The 20,223-nt window shown below is 43.9% G+C and overlaps 4 protein-coding genes across 5 annotated transcripts; 2 read left to right on the forward strand and 2 right to left on the reverse strand.

Annotated features, from left to right (window-relative positions):
• The first annotated feature begins 429 nt into the window (after positions 1 to 429).
• On the forward strand, positions 430 to 2,937 carry LOC125763844 (uncharacterized). Its single transcript, XM_049427430.1, has 2 exons — positions 430 to 1,111; positions 1,255 to 2,937. The coding sequence occupies exons 1-2, from the start codon at positions 588 to 590 to the stop codon at positions 2,852 to 2,854; spliced, it is 2,124 nt and encodes a 707-aa protein (XP_049283387.1). The 5' UTR covers positions 430 to 587; the 3' UTR covers positions 2,855 to 2,937.
• Positions 2,896 to 4,659, reverse strand: LOC125763848 (ATP-sensitive inward rectifier potassium channel 8-like). Its single transcript, XM_049427435.1, has 2 exons — positions 4,071 to 4,659; positions 2,896 to 4,005 (listed from the first exon to the last, which is right to left on the reverse strand). Exons 1-2 carry the CDS (start codon positions 4,254 to 4,256, stop codon positions 3,040 to 3,042), a joined length of 1,152 nt encoding a protein of 383 aa, XP_049283392.1. The 5' UTR covers positions 4,257 to 4,659; the 3' UTR covers positions 2,896 to 3,039.
• A 68-nt stretch (positions 4,660 to 4,727) lies between these two features.
• On the reverse strand, positions 4,728 to 7,061 carry LOC125763845 (ATP-sensitive inward rectifier potassium channel 11-like). Its single transcript, XM_049427431.1, has 6 exons — positions 6,968 to 7,061; positions 6,670 to 6,876; positions 6,389 to 6,519; positions 6,103 to 6,302; positions 5,051 to 6,004; positions 4,728 to 4,980 (listed from the first exon to the last, which is right to left on the reverse strand). The coding sequence occupies exons 1-6, from the start codon at positions 6,976 to 6,978 to the stop codon at positions 4,732 to 4,734; spliced, it is 1,752 nt and encodes a 583-aa protein (XP_049283388.1). The 5' UTR covers positions 6,979 to 7,061; the 3' UTR covers positions 4,728 to 4,731.
• Positions 7,062 to 7,895: 834 nt separating this feature from the next.
• LOC125763843 (uncharacterized) lies at positions 7,896 to 16,272 on the forward strand. Of its 2 annotated transcripts, none has more exons than XM_049427428.1 (8): positions 7,896 to 8,895; positions 8,993 to 9,723; positions 9,804 to 10,062; positions 10,537 to 11,036; positions 11,111 to 11,950; positions 12,021 to 12,120; positions 12,448 to 12,594; positions 12,773 to 16,272. In XM_049427428.1, exons 1-8 carry the CDS (start codon positions 8,697 to 8,699, stop codon positions 13,561 to 13,563), a joined length of 3,567 nt encoding a protein of 1,188 aa, XP_049283385.1. In that variant the 5' UTR covers positions 7,896 to 8,696; the 3' UTR covers positions 13,564 to 16,272. The 2 variants fall into 2 exon arrangements, with proteins under 2 accessions (XP_049283385.1, XP_049283386.1); XM_049427429.1 differs by having other exon boundaries at positions 7,897 to 8,895; positions 10,624 to 11,036.
• The last annotated feature ends 3,951 nt before the right edge of the window (positions 16,273 to 20,223 follow it).

A 20,223-nucleotide genomic window follows, 5' to 3' on the forward strand; every position in this document is an offset into this window, starting at 1 on the left:
TACAGGTACATTACAGGAGCGAGGAAGTATGTTTGGAGTTAGTGAACGTATAGATGGAGTTGGCATGAGAAATATTTAGGACCGTCAGATAAATGTTATGTAATTATGATCGTTGTTGAGTGTATACTAAAGGAACAGTGTATAAAGCTCAACCAACATAGTACAGATGCTACTTAGGAACGTTCGGAATGAATAAACACAAGAAAATATCTTACTAATTTTGAAAAAAAAAATGCTGCAAGTGTCAGTAAGAATCTTATAATCAATTTGAAAGAAATCGGGTGGGCGTATGTTGTATACGTACATATAACGATTTATTATATTCTGGATTTCGATTGAGTTAATAACGGCTATCGAGCTGTCAATTTAAACGTGTTGACATTAGCGTAGCTTATGCCACCTGGGCAACTGGAACAATCCCCAACAAACTGTCATCTATACAAACATTCAAATGTACGCGGCTTTTTGTGCGTAGGAATTCGTCGCCATCGTATGTTTGGGTTGACCCGTTGCGAGGGCTTTCATTAAGTAGTACTCTTTTGGCCATTTAATTGTGATTGAAATTGTTTGTGCCTAGTGGTCCCATCATGTCGGAAATAGTGTCGTGCGCCAAGGATACACAGCTTCATAGCTTTCCAAGGCTGGAGCAGCTTGCCAGCAGTGTGCATGTCGGTAATGATGGATCTTACTGCCATTTTTTCGGTTCATCAAAACTGTTCGTACGGGCTAACAAAGACTGGGGTATCGAGCTGTTGCGGATCAAACCGACTGCAGACCAGCCGGATGGCGGTGATAAAATGGGAGGCAGTGATCGCACAATTGCGAACGTGAAGAAGATCATGATCGACAATCTTTACTGTGTTGCCTGTCCGAAAACAGCTGGGAAAGAGGAGATTGCGATCGGACTGACGACCGGTACGGTGCGGTTAATGAATTACAAGAAGGCAAACTTCACGAAGCGGTTCGATAATGATAGGATCACCATCGGCGTAACGTTTATGGACTTTAATGCGACTGACGATTTTTTAGCCACTGTTTATGAGAATGGGCTCGTTAATGTATATGGAATGAAGACAAGTTCTAAGCTGCACACATTAGCATTCGACAAGAAGTAAGTGAAACATGGTGTTCTATGAAAAATCTAATCGATATTTATGTATTTACTCATAGGTCTTTGATAACCATAGCAACGGGTTTGTTTGAAGGGACAACGGTTGTTTACTAACATACTTTCTCGGGCTCTTCTTTCAACAGTACCGTGAAGGCACGATTTCATCCAACAAAGAGATTCTCCATGGCTGTAGCCTCCTACAACGGTGCCGTGCTGCTGTATGACACACAAACGAAGAAAACAATCTTCTCACAATCTTCGGCCCATGCTGCACCATGCCGCGATATAGCGATGGTTGAATCACATCCCGATTACCTGTTTTCAGTAGGCTATGATAATGTGATTAATATTTTCGATACGCGAAGGAAGGAAACGGCGTCACAAATTCAGTCAAACTATCCCTTCGAATCGCTGGCGATCGCGGAAGATGGTATTCACTTTGGTGTGGGCAATCTGAAAGGTTACGTGTACGGATACGATCTGCGCAACCTGAAGGATCCGCTGAATATGCAGAAGATTCATCAGAGCTGTGTAAATAGTATTGCATTTGTACCACAATCACGTGATGGCTCAAACCGACGCAGCATGATCGAGTTGGATGAATCGAAGAAGGCGACAAAAAGTGTGCGCATCAGTGAAGGGGGCCAGACCAATCAGCGGGAACAGCTGCACCGTCCCGATCGACTAACGCAGAACGACGGTCAAACCCGTTTTAGTGGATTAGAACAGCAAGACAGTTTTATAGGTGAGATCGATCTATTTCTACAACGTCGTGAAGGGCCGATCGATTGTCTGTCCCGGTTGAGTACATCATCCCGGCTGAGCACAGAATCGCGCAACAGCATGCAGATGGGAGGGAACAATTTGATGGGATTTCTGGATGAACTATCTGACTGTCATATTGATCTGGAAACGGTCGAATCGGAGGGTCAGTCAGTCAGCGACACAACACCAGGTGTGGACGATAGCTTCGTAAATGTGAACCGTTTGCTTAAACGTGCTAAAGGTGACGTTTCGCGATCAAACATCGGCGGTGATCGTATGTTTAGTAAAGGACTAGGTTTAGTCGATAATTTGGAAAAGATTCGCGAAGAAGGCTCAGAGGTTGGGGACGGTACGAGTGAAGCGACTCCGAGCAGGAGCAGTGATTCGGCGAGCAATAGCAACATCGCTCAAAACAACACACCAAGAATTCTGGCAGAAAGTCAACAGGAGAACACAGTCGCCTCGCTAGTTGACACGAAAAGGATCGTTTCGAACGAAACGGAATCGATCGGTGATAGCAAATCGGATAAGGAAAATCGATCACGTCTTTCGGTGGTTAGCATCAAGCAGGAAGAATACATCTCAACGGTGGAAGCTTCTCCGCAAGTTCCCGCAGTAAGCACGGTAAAACAACGAAAGGATTCTGCCATGTCTGTCCGGCATTGGGAAGAATCATCAGTTCGCGAAGATATTGCCGAACTACGGAAAGCAATGATGGAACAGTTTGAGCAGTCCACGTTGCGACAATTAGATGCCGAGCAAGCCATGAGAAGTCATTTGTGGATGTGTATGTTTAATCTGTGGCGCGAAACACAAAGCAAGCTGGAATCGTTGGAGCAGTACGTTAGCACCGGGTTGGGACTGTTACTGCCGAGGGATGAGTTTGCGCAACAGTTTCTCAGCATGCGGGAGGAAAATGAAGCTTTAAAAGCACGATTGAAACAACTGGAAGAAGAAGGTGGCGGAAAGCGGTCGTAAGAAAAAGGGAAGTAAAAATCCATTGTACCATATGTATCAGATTCAGCAAGATTGTGCTCAAATGTATTGGATATTTATGTAAACATTTGCTATATTCTGTTGCTCCTTATAGTTGTAAAATGTCTGTAATATATATATTTTGTTCTGCATTAATTATTTTGAATCCATTACAATTTTGAAAGATACTAAGCAACAGTTGATTGACGCTTGCCTGCAGAAGCATCTTCTGTTTGATTTCCCACATTCACATCGTTTTGAAACCGCTTCTTTAGAATGTCCAACTGATGCGCACTGCAAAGCGGTGTATCGACCGGCTCGATATCATGCATTCGTTCGTTTACGGCCACATACGCTTGCTTTCGTGTGTCGTATTCCACGATATTACAGAACCGGTGACCCCAGCAAATCTCCGACGGTACGTACGAGGTGCGCGCCTGATTAATTTGTCCCGTCGTCATCGTACCGCCCGTAATCGTAATCACGATTTCCAGCTTGCGCTCGAGCAGTTCCGCTGCCGACAGATCGTACAGCGGGCTATCGCGATCGATCACATGGCAAGCGGTAACCGGCCATAGCAACACTAACCGACCGTCATTCTCCAGCTTCAGATATGATTCGTGCTTTTCGATCAGCTCCCCTTCGGTGGTTCGCTTTGATTCGAGCATAACGGCCGTCACTTTCGTCTCGATCGCATGCTGCCATTTCCGATCGCAGATGCGAAAAACGAAGCAAAGCTGCCCATCCCGCTGACAGATAACGGCTCGTCGGCTAAACTTCATCTCGGATATCTTCTGCGGTGGACGGACCAACTTCGCGTACACCACACCGAGTATTGCACCGTCGATCAGCAACCCTACGATCAGTTGAATCGTAAGTAATCCGAACGATTCCGGACATTCCTCGGTTGGAACTTTCGCACCGTATCCCGTGGATATTTGCGTTTCCATGCTGAATAGCAGGAAACCGGGGAATGTAGTCGCACCATCTACGCAGGGCATAGCACCGTCTCCTAGCCGCTCACCGGTAGCTGGATCTTGAAGTAGATCGCCGTGCGCGTAGGATAGAATGTACCACAGACCGGCGAACAACACCCAGCTTCCGACGTAGCTGGCGACAAAGACGAGCAATGCGTAACGCCATCGTTCTTCTACCTGCGAGGACAAGCCACACGTTCATCACATGGTCATTCCCGCTCACTTCTTACCGTGCCACTTACCAGTGTTGTCACTAGATCCTTCACAAAACGAATCGATCTTTGCGGTAAATTGCTAGTGCGCACATTTCGCTGACCAATTTTATTCACCACACGTGTGACGAGCGTTAATCCTTCTGGCAGATCACTATCACTAGCGATCGGATGCTTTTCAACATTTTCTTGCTCTCTAGAATCCATTGGGCTCATCTTTCAACGATCGTACACACTGATATGTGCCAGCATTCGATATGAAACTAGGCAGTTTCTACTGGAATGATGTTGGGCAGCGCGAGCTGACTGATGATAAGATATCGCTTTGTCCGGTAAGGTAAGATGTGTAGGTCTGATGCTTGATGGGTTAATTTAAACATACCGGAGCAGGACAGGCGGATAAGAATTAAGCCAATTGCAAATAGAACGGGCCGTTCGTACGCAAGGTGCGAATTGAGGATCGCGCGGGGTTAAAGATCTTGATGAATGCGTGTTGTACGATTGTATCTAATCTTGCTTTGGATTGTTCAGAAGGTCAACAAGACCTCCACGCTATGTGAAAAGTGCACATCTGCTAAATGGGCTGTCGTTTATTCGTACATGTTTAAAACAAAAACTTAATAATAGTTTACTAGGTAATCGGATATATACAGATTTCTTCTTGTTGGAATAATTTCCTTTGAACTTATGGTTAAATTATGCGTGACTTTGTTTCGTTGGCATTAGCATCCGACTCCAAAGTAAATGTGATCTGTTCGTCCGGTATGCTATCATCAATAGCAACGGTAACGGCTTGGCTACCTTTTAGCGATTCTTGATATGATTTGTCACCCTCTACACTATGTGCTTCTTCTTCCGCCTCCGAGTATACATCGTGGAAGCGGACGAAGGAACTTGGATTGCTGCGCAATCTTGAACTGAATTTGGAGCGGAAAGATGCCTGAAAGCCGAAAAGCAAATACTGTACTTAATGTAGCTTTATTTTTGTATGAAACAATCTTTCAACTTACCCCTAGTCTGCTATCATCGTCCGCAATAGGATACACTTCGCTCCGATTTTGATCGTTATGTAGCTCGTCGATCACTTCCTCTAGTTGGCGCGCACTGCAGAGCGGTGTGTCGACTTCTTCCAGCAGATCAAGCTGTTCGTTCATGGCCACATAGCATTCGCGTTGTGGATCGTACTCGATGATATTCTGAAACCGGTGTCCCCACATAATTTCCACCGGAAGATACGATGTGCGCGCCTGAGTACACTGCCCAGTTGTCATCGTACTGCCGGTCATGGTGATCACAATTTCGAACCTACGATCAAGCAGATCGGCCGCTGATATATCGTACAGCGGGCTGTGCCGATCGATCACGTGGCACACGGTGATGGGCCACAGTGGCAATATATGTCCATTGTTCTGTAGCGCCAGGCGGGATTCGTATCGTTCGATCACGCTCGAACCGGGGTGTCGTTTCGGTTCAAGCACGGTGGCCGTAAGCTTTGTCCCAATGACGTGCTGTTGTTTGTGATCGCAAACGCGAAACACAAAGCATAGCTTTCCATTACGCATGCAGATAACTGCCCGCTTGCTGAACTTCATCTCGCACGATCTTTTCGGCAGGCGTATCATTTTAGCATACACCACACCGACCATTGCACCGCCAATCACCAGTCCGAAGACGATCTGTACCAGCAGCAGAAAGAACGCTTCCGGACACTCTTCGGTCGGGACGATTACACCGTATCCGGTGGACACTTGGGTTTCAACGCTAAACAATAGAAACCCGGTAAAGCTGGACGTTCCATCGACGCACGGTTTATTGCCATCGCCGAGACGCTCGCCCGTCTTCGGATCCTTCAGCAGGTCACCGTGAGCGTACGCGATCAGATACCATAGGACGGCAAAAAATATCCAGCTAGCAACGAAGCTCAGCACAAACAACATCAGCGTGTAGCGCCATTGTTCGTCCACCTTAAAAGGGAATATGCAGATTGATGCGTTTGTATGAAAGTCCAGGGTAACGTCCAGTAGCGAACGCTGGCACGTTTCCCCCGAAAACGTGGTCCTACCAACGTGGTAGCAATATCGCGCGCGAATCGAAGTGAACGCTGCGGAAGATGGGCCAGATGTACGTTTCCTTCGCCCTTCTTATTAACGACACGACGGGCTTTAATGCTGCGGGTTCCCTGGTGTTGAGGATCACGTCGCATCCGCAGACTCTGCAAACTGCGGGCACTTCGTATCGTAATGGGAAACTTTGGCTCTGCATCTAGGGAGCAAACAAAGACATGTTCTAATTCGTGTTACGAATTATATGTTTTTTTTCTAGTGGGACATTTGATTGCCGAAGATCACCTGTTTCCGCATTGAGCATTGATGCAGGTTGATCCAAATTACTGAAGGCATCCTCAGTTCCGAGATCGTTTACGATGTGCCGATGTTGCTTGTGCTCAATTTCCGACTCGGAACTAGTGTCGTCTTCTATCCTATTGGTGTAGACAGAATTGCGTGTGTTGTTTTATGTTGCAAAGTAACTGATAAGAAGCGTGTAGAAAATGTTTGAAAACAGTTCACCCCAAAAACACATGCCTTGTCCATGCGTCATCATCAGGTGGGAAAGGTGCGAATGTACTTACCATAGTCTATTTCTATCGAAGGCTGGCCGGCGTATGTGATAAGGACTACCGGGTGCGGACCAGGAATATCGCTCGTTATCGTAATCAACAATCTTGATCGGTCGAGAGAATCGATACTCGATGTGTTGCTGTTGATGATGATGTTCCTGCACCTTAAGCCAGTTCTTTCGTGTCGAATAGGGACTTCCGGTGGGTGAATTCAAACTGCTGTTGTGATACAGAAATGTTTTTTTTAATTTTAAAATTGTAATTGTACGAACTTTTCATCAGTGGAATTAAGTATCGTTGCAATACTTACTCCAAACTCATTTTAACGGATGGTTAACAATTAGTATACTAAATTCGAGTCAAACCGCAAAGAGAGCACTACTGAACGCGAGCAGTTCACTTTTCGATATGGATGCAATTATCTATCGAAATGGTTGGCCAGTCAAAATGAGTCTCAACCCGCATCCCCTCTCTTTTTTTCGATTACAGATAAGATAGACGATTTGTCTTTTGTTTTGCTGTGATTCAGGACAAATGTGCGAATTTGTTAGTGTATAATCAAGAGATTCAAGGAATTGTTTATCATATGATTTGAAAAAATTGCGAAGAATGACGTGTGTTTGGAGACGACAATCTTTTTATGGCTTTTTATGCTGATTTAGAATTAGTAGCTGGTACATGGGGGTTAGTAGCACTTAACTACTCACTCGCATGGTTGCAAATATTCAAAGAGTTCTTTGAATCGGATGGATTATGCTATAAAGTGTGAGTACTTTCTTTTACAATTGCTTTGGGAAGTATATGGTGGAAGTTTACTAAAAAAGTAGAACATTTTAAATTGTTCCTAAAAAATAAAAGCAACGTGTTCGATCCCATGTGTCAACCATGTTGGTTATGTTTGTAATTTTGAACTGTCAGCGAAGGTAACAATCACAGTGGTATTATCACATCACAAATTGTAAATAAAAAAGAATATGTTTGTTTAAGAATAAAACTAAAGAAGGAATGAAGAAGTTCTCACTTTAAACCTTTCGGTTTGATATATTCTTATCGTAATAAATAAAAATTGAATCAATTCAGTGCCACAAAAAGTCAATCGGTTTGAGCAGAAACAAACCGCGGTGATGTCAAACTCCAAAGTGCTGCGAGTGTGTGCGTGTTTGTGCGTATCCTATAAACACACTGTGAAAAAGAAGCTAACATCCATTTTGACAGATCGTCAGTATTGTGCGAGAAAAGTTGATTTTCTTCTACGCACGAAAACGCGAGTGAAAACAGTGCTGGGTACTTTCCACCTGAAAAAAACTGTACCTTAATTGCTAGTTAAGCATTGAAAGTAGTTTGGAAGTTGCCTCACTGTGCCGCTAGCTGTGTTTGGCAGCGTAAGGCGGTTCCCGGTTGTTGCACGATTGGGCGATTGTGGCGGTAGTGTTGATGATGCCCTCCCGGGCGTTATTGCGTTGAAATGTGGTTTTGTGGCAACTATCAGCATTATTTTCATCCTGAAATAAGCGGATAACAGTGTGGATAGATGTACCTGCTGTGGGTTTAGTGAAACTAGTGGAACAGGGAGCGGCTGTTGAGGTTTGATGCAAACAGCACAAGCTCGTGGTTGGTGTATCTGTTGTGTGGGCTGTTGGCAGTACAGAAGGTGTGTTTATGTTGTGTTTTAATTGTTTCAACAATGCGTTACATGCTTTGAGTTGAACGAAACTCATACTCTCTTCGAGTTAGCTAAACCTGATCCTAAGTGTATGCACAGGAGCAAAGTACTTGGCAAAGCGTGCGACGGCGGATGTGAAAACATCACCTAACGCAACTGGCCAGCATCCTTTTGTGAGGGTTCTCTAGCAACCCGTGCTGAATGGTGATAGAACACAACCAGTGACGTATTTGGAACACACATTTGGAAAGGGTTGTTGTAATAGATCGTGTATATGATGGCCGTTTTTGGGGAATACGTTGTGCATGTCAGCCAAAGCGTGTAATTGAAAGTGTGTTATTGTACAGCAGAGGGCCATCGAGAGCAACCGAACAGAATGTCAACAAAAACAACTACGACCACCACAACGGTATCCGGCCGCAGCTCTGGGGAGTTCGATGTGACTTCCTTCGAGAAACGGCTGCGCGACCTGAAGGATACACAGGATAGCATCCAGCATCTATCGAGCTGGTGCCTCTCGAGACGGGCACACCACAAAAAGATAGTTAGCAGTTGGTTGAACGTGCTGAAACAAGGTAAGTCGTTGCTGAAAAGGATTGAATTATAGCAATAACTTGCTAGATAAGGGCAAAAAACAGTGTGCTAATGTCGTATAAATAATTTCCGTTGCAGTAAAAATTGAAAGCAGATTGACGCTGTTCCACCTGGCCAACGATGTGATACAGAATAGTAAGCGCAAAAACTACGAGTACGTCGATAGTTGGGGAACGTACCTGCAGAAAGCGACCACGCTGGTGCGAGATGAAAAGGTGAAGCATAAGATATTGCGCATTTTCAAAATTTGGGAAGAGCGGGAAATCTACAACGAAGAATTCTTGGCCGATTTGAACGGATTGCTAAGCGTGACTACATCGTCGGCTAAGAAACTGCAGCAACAACAGCAGCAGCAACAGCAACAACAGCAACAGCAGCAACAGCAAAATGCATCCAGCTCGAACGTTGGTGGACCGACACTCGCCACCGGTCCGACGAAGCTGACGGAAACGAAAACCGTCGTCATTGCCAGCACTTCCCAGCTGGATATAGATGACTATCAAGCCTCCAATCTGGTGACGGCCGTTCGCGAATGTGTCAAACACCAGAGCGAAACCGATCATACGTTCAAGGGACTGAACAAAAAGCCCCACATTGATGTGGAAGCGGTGATGAACTCGATCAAGGGTAAGGACCGCTCGAAGGTGGAAGAGGTCGAGCTCGAGATCGATGAACATCTGGCACAGTACGAGAAGGTGGTGGAGGTGTTAAAAACCGAACAGAAATCGCGCCAAGAGCTGCTGACAGTACTGGAGCAGGCGGGTTTGTTCTACGAGAACCAGCGGACGGAAGTGAAGGTGGTAGTAAATGTAAGCAAATGCGAATCCAGCCGTAAGATTTCACTCGTTCTGAGGGCTCCGAATTGAACGTTGTTTTCGGTATTTTTTAGGCCTACCGAAACTTCGGCAGTCGGCTGAAAAGTATGAAGAAGAAGTTGGACGAGCTGACGGTAAGTTTGCCGAGTCCGATTCCATCACCAGACATCAATGCACCGTCACCGGTGCCCTCGGATGGTGATAACATTTTGCCGATGGAGGACAATTACTTCCAGATGCTTCAGCATCATGGTAGTTATATGGGTGCCGGCAACATTTCGTTCGACATGAACGACTTTACCCGCAGTGACTCTCCGATGGTCATGAACAGAGGTAGGTGACCGGAGTGGGTTGTGGTTTATTAGAGTAGCTAGATGCATCCTATACCAGGGAAAGGTTTTGCCTCGGTACTGAAACAACTTAAGCGATTGCGAGCGTGAAGGGAATAGTTATTTCCACTCAGTTATTGGCTTTCTACAACTCAAGCTACACAACCCCACCGTTGCTGACAATCAGGTTGAGTTGTTCTGGTACTTATGGGAAGGTTAGTTAGTCTCAACAGCACTTTAGTAAACCCTAGTCCCCGTAACGATAACACGAATGAGCAATAGCAATACACAAGAGAACGGTAGCATCAAAATGCACTCTTAGAATGCACATTTTAGTCGCACACGCTAAATGGCACTCATGCTCCTGACGTCGTGTTCTTTCATGTTTCTGTATTTCCCCTACTTTTTCCCCCTTTACTCTGCTATCTTCTACTAAAACAATGCGGCTTGTGTCCGGATTTGCACGGCGAACCGGCAGTACAACCGATTCAAGTGATACATTCGCGTAAGGAACAAACCGAAGGGGTGAACGATTTCCTGAAGACTTTTTTCCCCGATCCATCAGGTTACCATGGGCCACCGGCGGGCGCACAAAACATGTCGACGGGCGGTGGAGGGGTGCCACCTTCGCAGCCACCACCGGGCATCGTACCTCATCCAATTGGACCATATGGTGGTACAGGAGGGAGAGGTGGTGGTGGTGGTGGTGGCTTTATAAATCCTTGGGCATCTTCGACGCCACGCGGTCCTCCCCAGGGAAGGGGAAACAATGGTGGTTACGGTGGTAACAACCGACCACCTCCATACAGCGGTCAATCGATGGATTATGGAGCGCCGCAACAGTCACAGGGCGTTGGACGCAATGCGGGATCCATTACCCAGCCGCTACAACCACCACCATTGCCGCCTATCAATCTGGATGCATCGGACGACTACAACTCGACCTGGAACATGTCCATGACGTGGGATGGAACGCATGTAAGTTACAGCGAAGCATGCGATACTTTGTTGTGTTGAAGTTATGTTAAATTTTCGAAACATCTTTCTTGAAGGATTCCTCCGGCTTCCAGAGCTTGGATGCACCCGTCTCTCCGTCTCACTATGATCGGAAAGGAATGAGCAACAGTGCAATGCTGGTGGATTATGGTGATGGTAGCAGTGGTGACGGTGGACTAATGCAAGACGTTGACCATCGGCAGCTGTCGGGTAATCTGTCGATGCCACCGTTCGCGAAAGAAAAAGGTCGTCTAGCGGATGTGGACCATAGGAATTTAATCTCACTTACCGGATCTCCCGGCGGTCCGCCACAATCGAAGGATGTGCACGAACTCGATGCCATGGACGACAGTTCGTCCTCTAGCAGTATGCCGGTGGCGACGATAAATCGTGGTATGCCAAAGCGCAAGGCACCTCCACAACCTGTACCTGCCCCTACGGTGCCATCGAGTGAATCTGGTGGCAGTAGAGCTTCAATTTGGGCATCCCACGGCAATTCATTCTCTGCACCGTCGAACGATATCGATCTACGGTTGTTGCCACCGTCCTCTTCCGCTGTGTCGATGCCTACCTCGGCCCTGACCGTGATATCGACGACGGGGGAAGATTGCGAGCAGGGTGCTGTCGCTCACAACGACACCGGAGACGACACAAATGATCTCGATCTCGATATGAGAATAAAATCGTTGGAAAAAACGATCACGGCGCAGTATGCGAACAACGCGGGTCATAACTCGTTACCGCATCTCTCCATCGAAAGGCTCGGCGGATCGAATGAGGATGAAAATGAGGATAGCGTACAATCGCCTGAAAGCGTAATAGGTGATGATGGGGGTGAATTGAATTTACCTTCGCTGCAAACGCCGGTTTCACTGCTAGAGATCGACAGCTTTTTGGTAAGTGATACGTTTTATTAGTAACTGTTGAATATCCGTAACGAACGTGGATCACTTTACATTACTGTAGCAAAACTTTGAACGGGAAAACTTTGAGGATTTTACGAAACCACCAGCTTTACTGATGAGCAACCAGACAGAGACGTCCCAGTCACCACCAGCTACCTCAGGTAATTGTTTGCTTAACTGTACATCATAAGCTACAAAGAGATTCGAACCAGCAGTCAGCCTGGTGTTTGCGGTTGATGTAAGATTGTTTGCGTGATGGAATTATCTGCAAAATATTCTACCGGTAGATAATAATTCTGATGGGTGTATATGATGATGTACATTACTGCATCGTTTCAAATGTGAGATGATGATTTCGTTATATCCCGTTTAATAGGGCAAAGTAAGAACATTAGGTCAACATTAGAAGGAAAAACATAATTTCATACTCGTTTAGTACGTTTTGTGCGTCGCTTGTAAGGGCTTTTGAATTTCATCACATTCTACAGAGCATTCCGGTTCGGTGGTAGGAGATGTGAAGAGAAATCCTTCCGACAACACTGAGAGTGTGGACATGGACCTATCGGACGAGGAAAGCGATATATTGCAGCAATCCCAGCAAGATGGAGATAAAGGTTCGCCTTCCCAGTCTACAGGTAAGCAGAACGATCGTAAACCACTTCTAGCATCGTGATACGGAACGAAATGGGTTAAAAGATCCTTATGAACGTTAGGATTTTTGGTTGTTTGTTGTATTTTTAATATGGACGAGTGCGTCTGCTTTTGTCCTTTTTTTTACGATCAACATCCGTTGTACCAATCTTTACATTGTAGCCTCCTATCATCATGGCGTGGACGAGAGTAGCAACGATGCAACAGCAATGGATGATTCTGGGACCCAGGACAACCAGGAGTGTGATAACCCGTTAATGCGATTACCGGTCAATAGTGTTGGCAATGCGAATAACAACGGTGTTGGTGGCAGTGGCAACAGCAGCAGCAATGGCGCCGGTGGTAATAATCAAACGACACCCTTGCTTCAACGGCCTCCATTGTTACCGGATCCAACGTTCCCACCCGGTGGCGGTCCCAAGTGGGATTTGCCACCGCCCAGCCTGATGAGTTTACCGACGATGTTGGGTAACTTTAATGCAGTCATACCGCCGCCACCGACGCCTGGTGCGCTCGTGAACAAACTCACCCAACCACCGCCCGGTGCAGGCCAAATCTGGGCCGATCAGCCACCTCCAAATGGGCAGGCCGATGTAGCGAACCGGTTCGGTACACCGAACCGTCCTCCGCCCCCACTTCCGTTCGGATCCGGCAACGGTGGCCAAAAAGTGGGCGGTATTAACTTCCGCGGTGGTGGAACGCCTCGCGGTGGACGTGGCCATACTCGACCACCGTACTTTCGCGGTAGAGGAGCGGGTGGCGCGCGTACAAATATCGTCCCAGGAGGTTTGATGATGGGTGGTCCCGGTGGTGGTCCATTCGCCGGACAGGTCGTAAGCGGTACGGGTGGGTCGCCGGCAATGCGCGGCGGATATCATCGAGGCGGTGGTAACAAGTTCCGCGGTGGTGGTGGTGGTGGTGTTGGAGGAGGCAATAACCGTACCGGTTGGTAACGAGATTTATAAATGTGCGCGTGTGTGAGAGGACAATGAAAGTTGAACGGTCGCATGAGTGAACTGAAAACTATTGTAGCTTACTTTAAGACACAGCTTTTCTGATGTAAATGGCAACAAAGTTAAGGTATACAACAATTTCACGGCATTAGTTTATCAAATGCGAATCGTACGCGACGATACGGTACCGGAAGGAGCACTATCGAATATAAGTGTTGACAACGGACATGGAAAAGGTTAGGTTAGCAGCACGTTCTGCTGTAGGGAATGTTATAGGGTGTGCAGCAAGATGTTTGATTGGCACTGCGTGCCGATCCGCGACCGATTGTCTTACAGGGTTCAGTTGTACATACAAAACATGTGTAAAATATAGCAAAACAAAACGTATACATTTAACGCAACCCAAAGTAGCTGTAAATTTGAAGCGCCGTAAACCGAAAGCTAGGGAGCAGAATCTGTAAATCGGAAATTCATTCAACTACACTGCGCGGTGTTGTTTTCTTCCGAAGGACAGAGGCGGAACGATGGTGCAGCTGACCCTTGAGGTGCAGAAAAGTATGGGTTGTAAATGGCAAAACATATAGTTAGTAAGCGATACGCTAGTACTGGCTGGTATTGGGAAATGAGTGACGCCGATGGAACGATTTATTGTGTTCGTAATCGCGAGAGCATTGTAAGCAGTTAGTAGCTTTTGTCAGGCGGCTATTTATTTGCCAATGGCATATTTCTAACGGGATTTGTATTTCCGCTATTTGGGTTAGAATGTATGTTTTACGTTAAATGCGTTTCAATGAAGGTAGCGCACTTACATCTGGAGGCGTTAATATACTACACGTCGATAAACGATCTACATCATCATCATGATTTAATCGCACGTATTGCAGTTCACATACAGTGTGTGGTAACATACGAACTGCCTTTAGTGAGAAGTTCTGCAAGTTTACATAAATATACCTAACCAAACATATTACATCGTGTTTGTCCCATGTCGGTAAATACAAAATAGGTATGTGTGTGTGGATAAAGGAAAACAATTTGCCGGCAGCGTTAAAATATGGGTAGTAAATATAATACACGAAACGAAATAAAATTACAACAAGTAAGGGCATTAGTGCTGTTTAATCTGTGTGAAGTAAAGATGTAGAGTGTTGTAGGATTAGAGAAAACGAAATTTAAAAACCCATTTTAATTCGAATTCGTTTATTTTCGCTGTCCTTCTTGAAATCGAAATAGACAGTATATCAATATATACATACATATATGTTTTAACAAGTGTTTGAAAGATAAAAATAAATTAAAATGTGTTGCACTCTTGAACTTTTCCCGGTGGCGTTGTTCCGTCGCTTTGCATCTGCTAGCGGAACAATATTTTTCACTCTACGTTTTATGTTCTTATCCGCTCGTGAATGTTTTGAGTTTTGATTTGATTCATCTCTACACATTGCGTGCAACGGATGCATCATTCGTGAATAACATTCTGAGCATTTATCGAGCTCGAGTTTTTTTTTATTTCTTGTGGATATAACTTTTTTTTCTTTCTTTCTTAATTTACTGGGGGGAAATTACTGTCTTAGAGTAGTTTAGTAGTGTCGGTTCTACATTGAGGAGAATGTGTACCATTTTTAAGTTAGAGTTCAAAATATCTAAACGTTTTTCTTTATATAATTGTGCACTGTTTATTGGTTTCTGTTTAGTGAAATACAAATGATTAAAATTTTATTGTACGTGAAAGTTAATCCGTCCTTAAGTTACGAATGTTTTATTGGTTTTTAACTTGTTTTGTAATGAATGATTCAAAGTCCACAAAAGAACGAAGAATAATGTTTGCTTCATGTCATAGAACCGTGTGTTTACAGCAATACATTTTTTTAAAATGTGTTTTAATAAAAAATGAATTTAAGAAAAATCATTTGCAATCCTTTTATGAAAGGTTTTTGGACTTTTCAGTTATAAAAATGCTCATTTCGAGTTACTAATAATTTACACCGCACGCACGTAACGTTCACAGAACAAAAACTTCCACACCATTTGCTTTTGTCTGGCGACTAACTGGGTTCGTCTTTAAACCCGTCCATTAAAATACAAAATGTTAAAAAAAAACGAACCATACACCTCTTTCCCATTGCCATCGGTACCGTGGCAAATCGCACTTTTTATGATTAATGCTTTTCTGTGCCGCCAGGGATGTCCGCCTTATCCCAAACATTCATCCTGCCATGCGAAGAAACCGAACCGCGGTGTAGCAGTGAAAATGTCGATAAACCATACGTTTTATAACGCGCCGTGCGTTAAGCGTGTCGAACGTGTAGGTGTTATGTAGGTATGTGTTTTATGAGCAGGAACAAGAACAGGAACTATATTGTACAAAAAAGTAACACTTACTAGGAGAAAACCACGATTAGTTAAACATTACATAGGACTTTAGTAATAGTGATGGTAAGGCGTAACTTTAAGCGATCCGTTAATGTGCGTGTAAAGATTTGTTTTGTAAGGTATCAATAGTGTATAAGCTGTAAAGAAGGCCGCACTAGCAGGGTTTAGTAAAGAGTGGTGGTAGTAATTATGATCTCCAGAAGCCACAGGAGGGTTGCGTAATGTAATCGAAAGGGAGGGAAGGGACAGAAGAAAATGCTATTGTAAGGCATACAATCACATCGTCATTAACAGATGATCGAAACGAAAACAATACATGACCAGTTGAGAAAATTATTCGAACAAAGCCTCGGGTTGAACCTGTAAATGTATCCGAAATTATTTAACAAAAACATATTTAGTTGCTTCATTGCCGAATCTCATGCTCGGGAGTTCAAGACGGAATGTTACTTTCTTGCTTATTTCCAAAGCCAAGTTTTTTACAAAGGGAAAATAGTGACCATAATTTGTTTAAAAACTCACGATGATCAACAGTTTCGGATGAAGCTGTAAAATTAATGTTGCGGTTCATGAACCTTCAGTAAAGAGCCATTCGAATGAGTCGATTCTCAAAACATTCATGAGTCTCCGAAGAGTCCTGAATTTCCGATTCGCGCGGTCTTTGGTAATAGATTGATTTAATTATAGGTTGATTATTTATGTTTCACTAGAAAAAGTTTTAATTTAAAATGATGAAACGTTTCTAAAGAAGAAAGATCTGAATTTAAGTTTTTGCCACCCATCGTCGTGGCTTTTGAAGAAGACACGACTAAATGTCCAATATCTATCACGTGGGTCAGAGGACGCTTTAGTATGCAACAATATATTTCATGATTTGTCTCATATGCGAAGAAGGGAGATATATTACTGAAGAGTAGTGAACAAGTCCGAAGGAGAAATATAATTGGAAACATAATACAGTGATTGACACGCTAATGATTGGTTCATGGCCTTGCCGTAGGGTTTTTGGGTGGAAGCTTTTGGGCGTTCAAGACATTGCTTTGAAACTGTATCTCTGATTCCCGCTCCCTGCAAATCCTAGTAGACGCAATGACGTAGCAAAGGGAATTCGGTACTGGTGATCGGTGTTTTGTTCCAACCCGATAGTGAAAATGGTGCTGGAATATACATATGTACACATTCGACAGGGAAACGGGTGCTGGAAGGTGTATAGACATCATAACGCAACGTAACGCGATACGCAGTCCCAAAACGGGCATTGGGTATGAAAGGAGAGAAGGAAGATTCAACAATGTTAGGATGCGGATTGATTCCTTTCCTTAGTGTTCTTTCATACACGGCGAGACATTCCATGTGCTTTGATGTTAATGAACGGCAGCTCGTAAAGTAATTATTTAATAATTCCTCCATCAAAAACTCAATATTTGGTGTGGTTTTGAGGTTGTGATATACAGCAAGGAACGGGCAGACCCGACCCAAGAAAACATTTATTTCATTACAGTATGAATTAGTCGTGTGAATTGTTTATTTACTTAGCATTTAGTAGATAGCACTATACGTTATAGGTTAAGTAACGCTTGTGTGTTATGTTTGGTCCTATCTTTTTGTCGTATCTTTTTTTTTTTCTCCAGTCATTACACACCTTCTTCTAACGCGTTTTTATGCTTATTTCTCATTTTAGAATTCTTCCGACGCATATGTGTGTTTTTGTATCTGCCGTGAAGCATGATGAGAAGAACCGCCTCCTCAGAAACGACCGTGACCATGCGTGTTTTAATGAGCTTGGAATTATTTATGAACTACTCGGCTGTACGGAATCAAGCAGCTTCAACTATATGTAGGTAAGACTGGAAACGTTTCGTGTCCTGGTGCAAGAGATTTACGAGTCTATCAAACAACACTCGGACGTGTACGCCTTTTGGGGCAAATTGGAAAGCTTTTCATGAATGAAATTAATGCTTTTCTACTAACAGCATGTCGGATCCAATCCTAACTTCCCTGAGTTTGTCCTGCAAGATAAAATGGGGAATTAAATTTTAATTTCTAAAAGCAGAAGTCGAAACTGTACTTCCGATGAGTGTTGTTTCTGGAAGCCTCAATTCTTAGTAAGAAAAATAATTTATTACAGCTACTTTCGTTTATTTTGATCTTTTTTCTGAATTTTGCACTGTGTCTTCCCTTTTGTGATAAATGCGATTGATAAACGAGCATATCGATAAACTGGTACGATAATTAACCCCGTGGCAGCTGGTTTTATGATGCCAGCGTAATGTAATGTCGCAGCTGCAAGCATGTTTGTTTGCTTGCCTTTTTCTTCTTTCCTTTTTGTGGTACGGTAATTGGCCTCTATTACTGAGAAAGATTAATTTTCTATTCGTGGAAAATCACTTCCCGTTTAAGCGAATGTTTCCTTTTTGTTTGTTCTTTTTTATTAAATTTATCGTTTAATTTAAATAGTTTCTTGTATGTGAATCTATTTTTTTTTATAAAAAAACACAATCAATTCTTCTGCTTACATCTGTCCAAGCGTTCAACTCACCACTGTTTTATTTGTGTTCCTTCACCCTACCATAGCAGCAGTAGGTGATAACAAATAATTTAATATCAGTGTCCAGGCGAAAAACCCCGTGTCAAGCGTACGGAACCTTCCCGGGAACGGAGGATTATCCGGAACAAATATAGATTCGAATGTCACTCCGGCTGACATCTCTCACCTGCATTCCCACGCGCGTTCGGTAGGAGCTTAGCGTGTGTATGTGACCGTTTGCGCAAGAAAAAAAACCCTCCCGACCCTCTTTGCAGATAGCCGACCGTACGGAAAATGGCATTTGCACTGGATCGCTCGCAGCAAATGTTTCATCTCTTTGCGGTGTAAGTTTTCTCGTCTTGTGTAATGTTTTTTTTTGGTTTGGTTTAAATGCGCTTTATTTCATTATTTTTATATCTTTTCATTTGTCCTGGTCACTTGCTGCTGTTTGCTTGTCAATTGCTGGTGAAGGGAGAGCCAATGGGTGACACCGTAGACGTGGTTTTGTTGCAAAACCAGCTGGTATCTAGTGGCTGCTGTTCCCGTCAGTTTCTACGCAGCGTGTGTTTCCGTATCCACTGGGTCAAATGGGCTACGATTAGGTTGCTCTATGAAGTCGTTCCACGTAGCAGTTGACACTTCTGTTTCCCTGTTTCTGAGTAATTTTAACCACTAATCGACACACCGGTTCCTGCTGGCAAAATACTTCAACAAGTGCATTTTAAGATAGAAAGATTGCGAAGAGAAAAACAAAAAAAAAGCTCCACCCTGTAGGAGACCTGGCAGATCAGTTTAAGCTGCTGGTGGAATGGTAAACTTGTCTTTGTTTTTTTTTTGCCTTTCCTTTCTTTACACCAACCATCCGTTTCTGATCGGTGGTGGTGTTTGCCTTTCATCTTGAAAAATGTCACAAAAACGCTACACGCTACAAGGGGTCGATTGGGAGTGTTAAAAAGATGGCCGGAGGAATGGCACACAGCACGCGATCGTTGGTCAGCAACCGTAAAGCGTCTGGTCGACGATAGTCCTGCAGTGTTTCATAAGAAAGGGAATTCATGACGAGAGTCATTCGTCGTCATCGTTTCGGCTGATGATAATACACCGAATGACCAAAGCACGTGATCTTTGTCCACCCCGGGGGGGGAGGATAGTATATTATGTATAAATAGCTTAATTATTTTTGCAGAAGCAATAGGAAGAAAATAGGAAGCGTTTAAGGTGAAGATGCTCACCCTGGTTGACCACCCTAGGATTCGATTAATCGTTAACTGAATGGTGCTTGAAGAAGGGCACCATATACAACTCAATTCAAATCGCTTGAAGCGTGTAATGGGACGATACCGTATTGGTCAATTGTTACTCCATTCGGGTGGCCTAGAACCAGTGTTAGATAATTTTCTACTGAATAAACAATTTCCTTCTGGGTGAGCAAACTTAAGACAATGCGGAAGTTGCTTTTCTACATGTAATAGGCTTTAAGGGCGATGAAAGACCTTGAAAATAGAGGTGAGAATAATTACTCTTTTCAGAGAGTTGCAACAGATGGTGTAAGAGTGGATATAAGGAGTTGAAGTTTTTACTAAATCTTTTGAAAATCATAAAAAGAAACATTAATGCTTTAAATTAATTCTTTGATTACTCGTTTCAACTCACTGTCGATTAGGGATTCACTCTTTTGCATTTCAACTCACTCAATAAGAGAGAGAGTAAGTGTTCGGTTACTCTATCTTATCTGTTCCTCTAAAGGTCTTTAAAGGATC

Source organism: Anopheles funestus, chromosome 2RL (assembly GCF_943734845.2).
Source record: "Anopheles funestus chromosome 2RL, idAnoFuneDA-416_04, whole genome shotgun sequence".
Classification (NCBI taxonomy): domain Eukaryota; kingdom Metazoa; phylum Arthropoda; class Insecta; order Diptera; family Culicidae; genus Anopheles; species Anopheles funestus.

What these genes read in the sequence shown, in the direction of transcription:
- LOC125763844 (XM_049427430.1), top strand. Translation starts at nt 588, where the DNA reads ATGTCGGAAATAGTGTCGTGCGCCAAGGATACACAGCTTCATAGCTTT. An exon ending in ACATTAGCATTCGACAAGAA is followed by an intron (nt 1,112 to 1,254) that starts GTAAGTGAAACA and finishes TTCTTTCAACAG; the next exon opens with TACCGTGAAGGCACGATTTC.
- LOC125763848 (XM_049427435.1), bottom strand. Translation starts at nt 4,256, where the DNA reads ATGAGCCCAATGGATTCTAGAGAGCAAGAAAATGTTGAAAAGCATCCG. An exon ending in AGGATCTAGTGACAACACTG is followed by an intron (nt 4,006 to 4,070) that starts GTAAGTGGCACG and finishes TTGTCCTCGCAG; the next exon opens with GTAGAAGAACGATGGCGTTA.
- LOC125763845 (XM_049427431.1), bottom strand. An exon ending in TTCGATAGAAATAGACTATG is followed by an intron (nt 6,520 to 6,669) that starts GTAAGTACATTC and finishes CTACACCAATAG; the next exon opens with GATAGAAGACGACACTAGTT. An exon ending in ACGATGATAGCAGACTAGGG is followed by an intron (nt 4,981 to 5,050) that starts GTAAGTTGAAAG and finishes TTCGGCTTTCAG; the next exon opens with GCATCTTTCCGCTCCAAATT.
- LOC125763843 (XM_049427428.1), top strand. Translation starts at nt 8,697, where the DNA reads ATGTCAACAAAAACAACTACGACCACCACAACGGTATCCGGCCGCAGC. An exon ending in GTTGAACGTGCTGAAACAAG is followed by an intron (nt 8,896 to 8,992) that starts GTAAGTCGTTGC and finishes TTTCCGTTGCAG; the next exon opens with TAAAAATTGAAAGCAGATTG. An exon ending in TGACGTGGGATGGAACGCAT is followed by an intron (nt 11,037 to 11,110) that starts GTAAGTTACAGC and finishes TCTTTCTTGAAG; the next exon opens with GATTCCTCCGGCTTCCAGAG.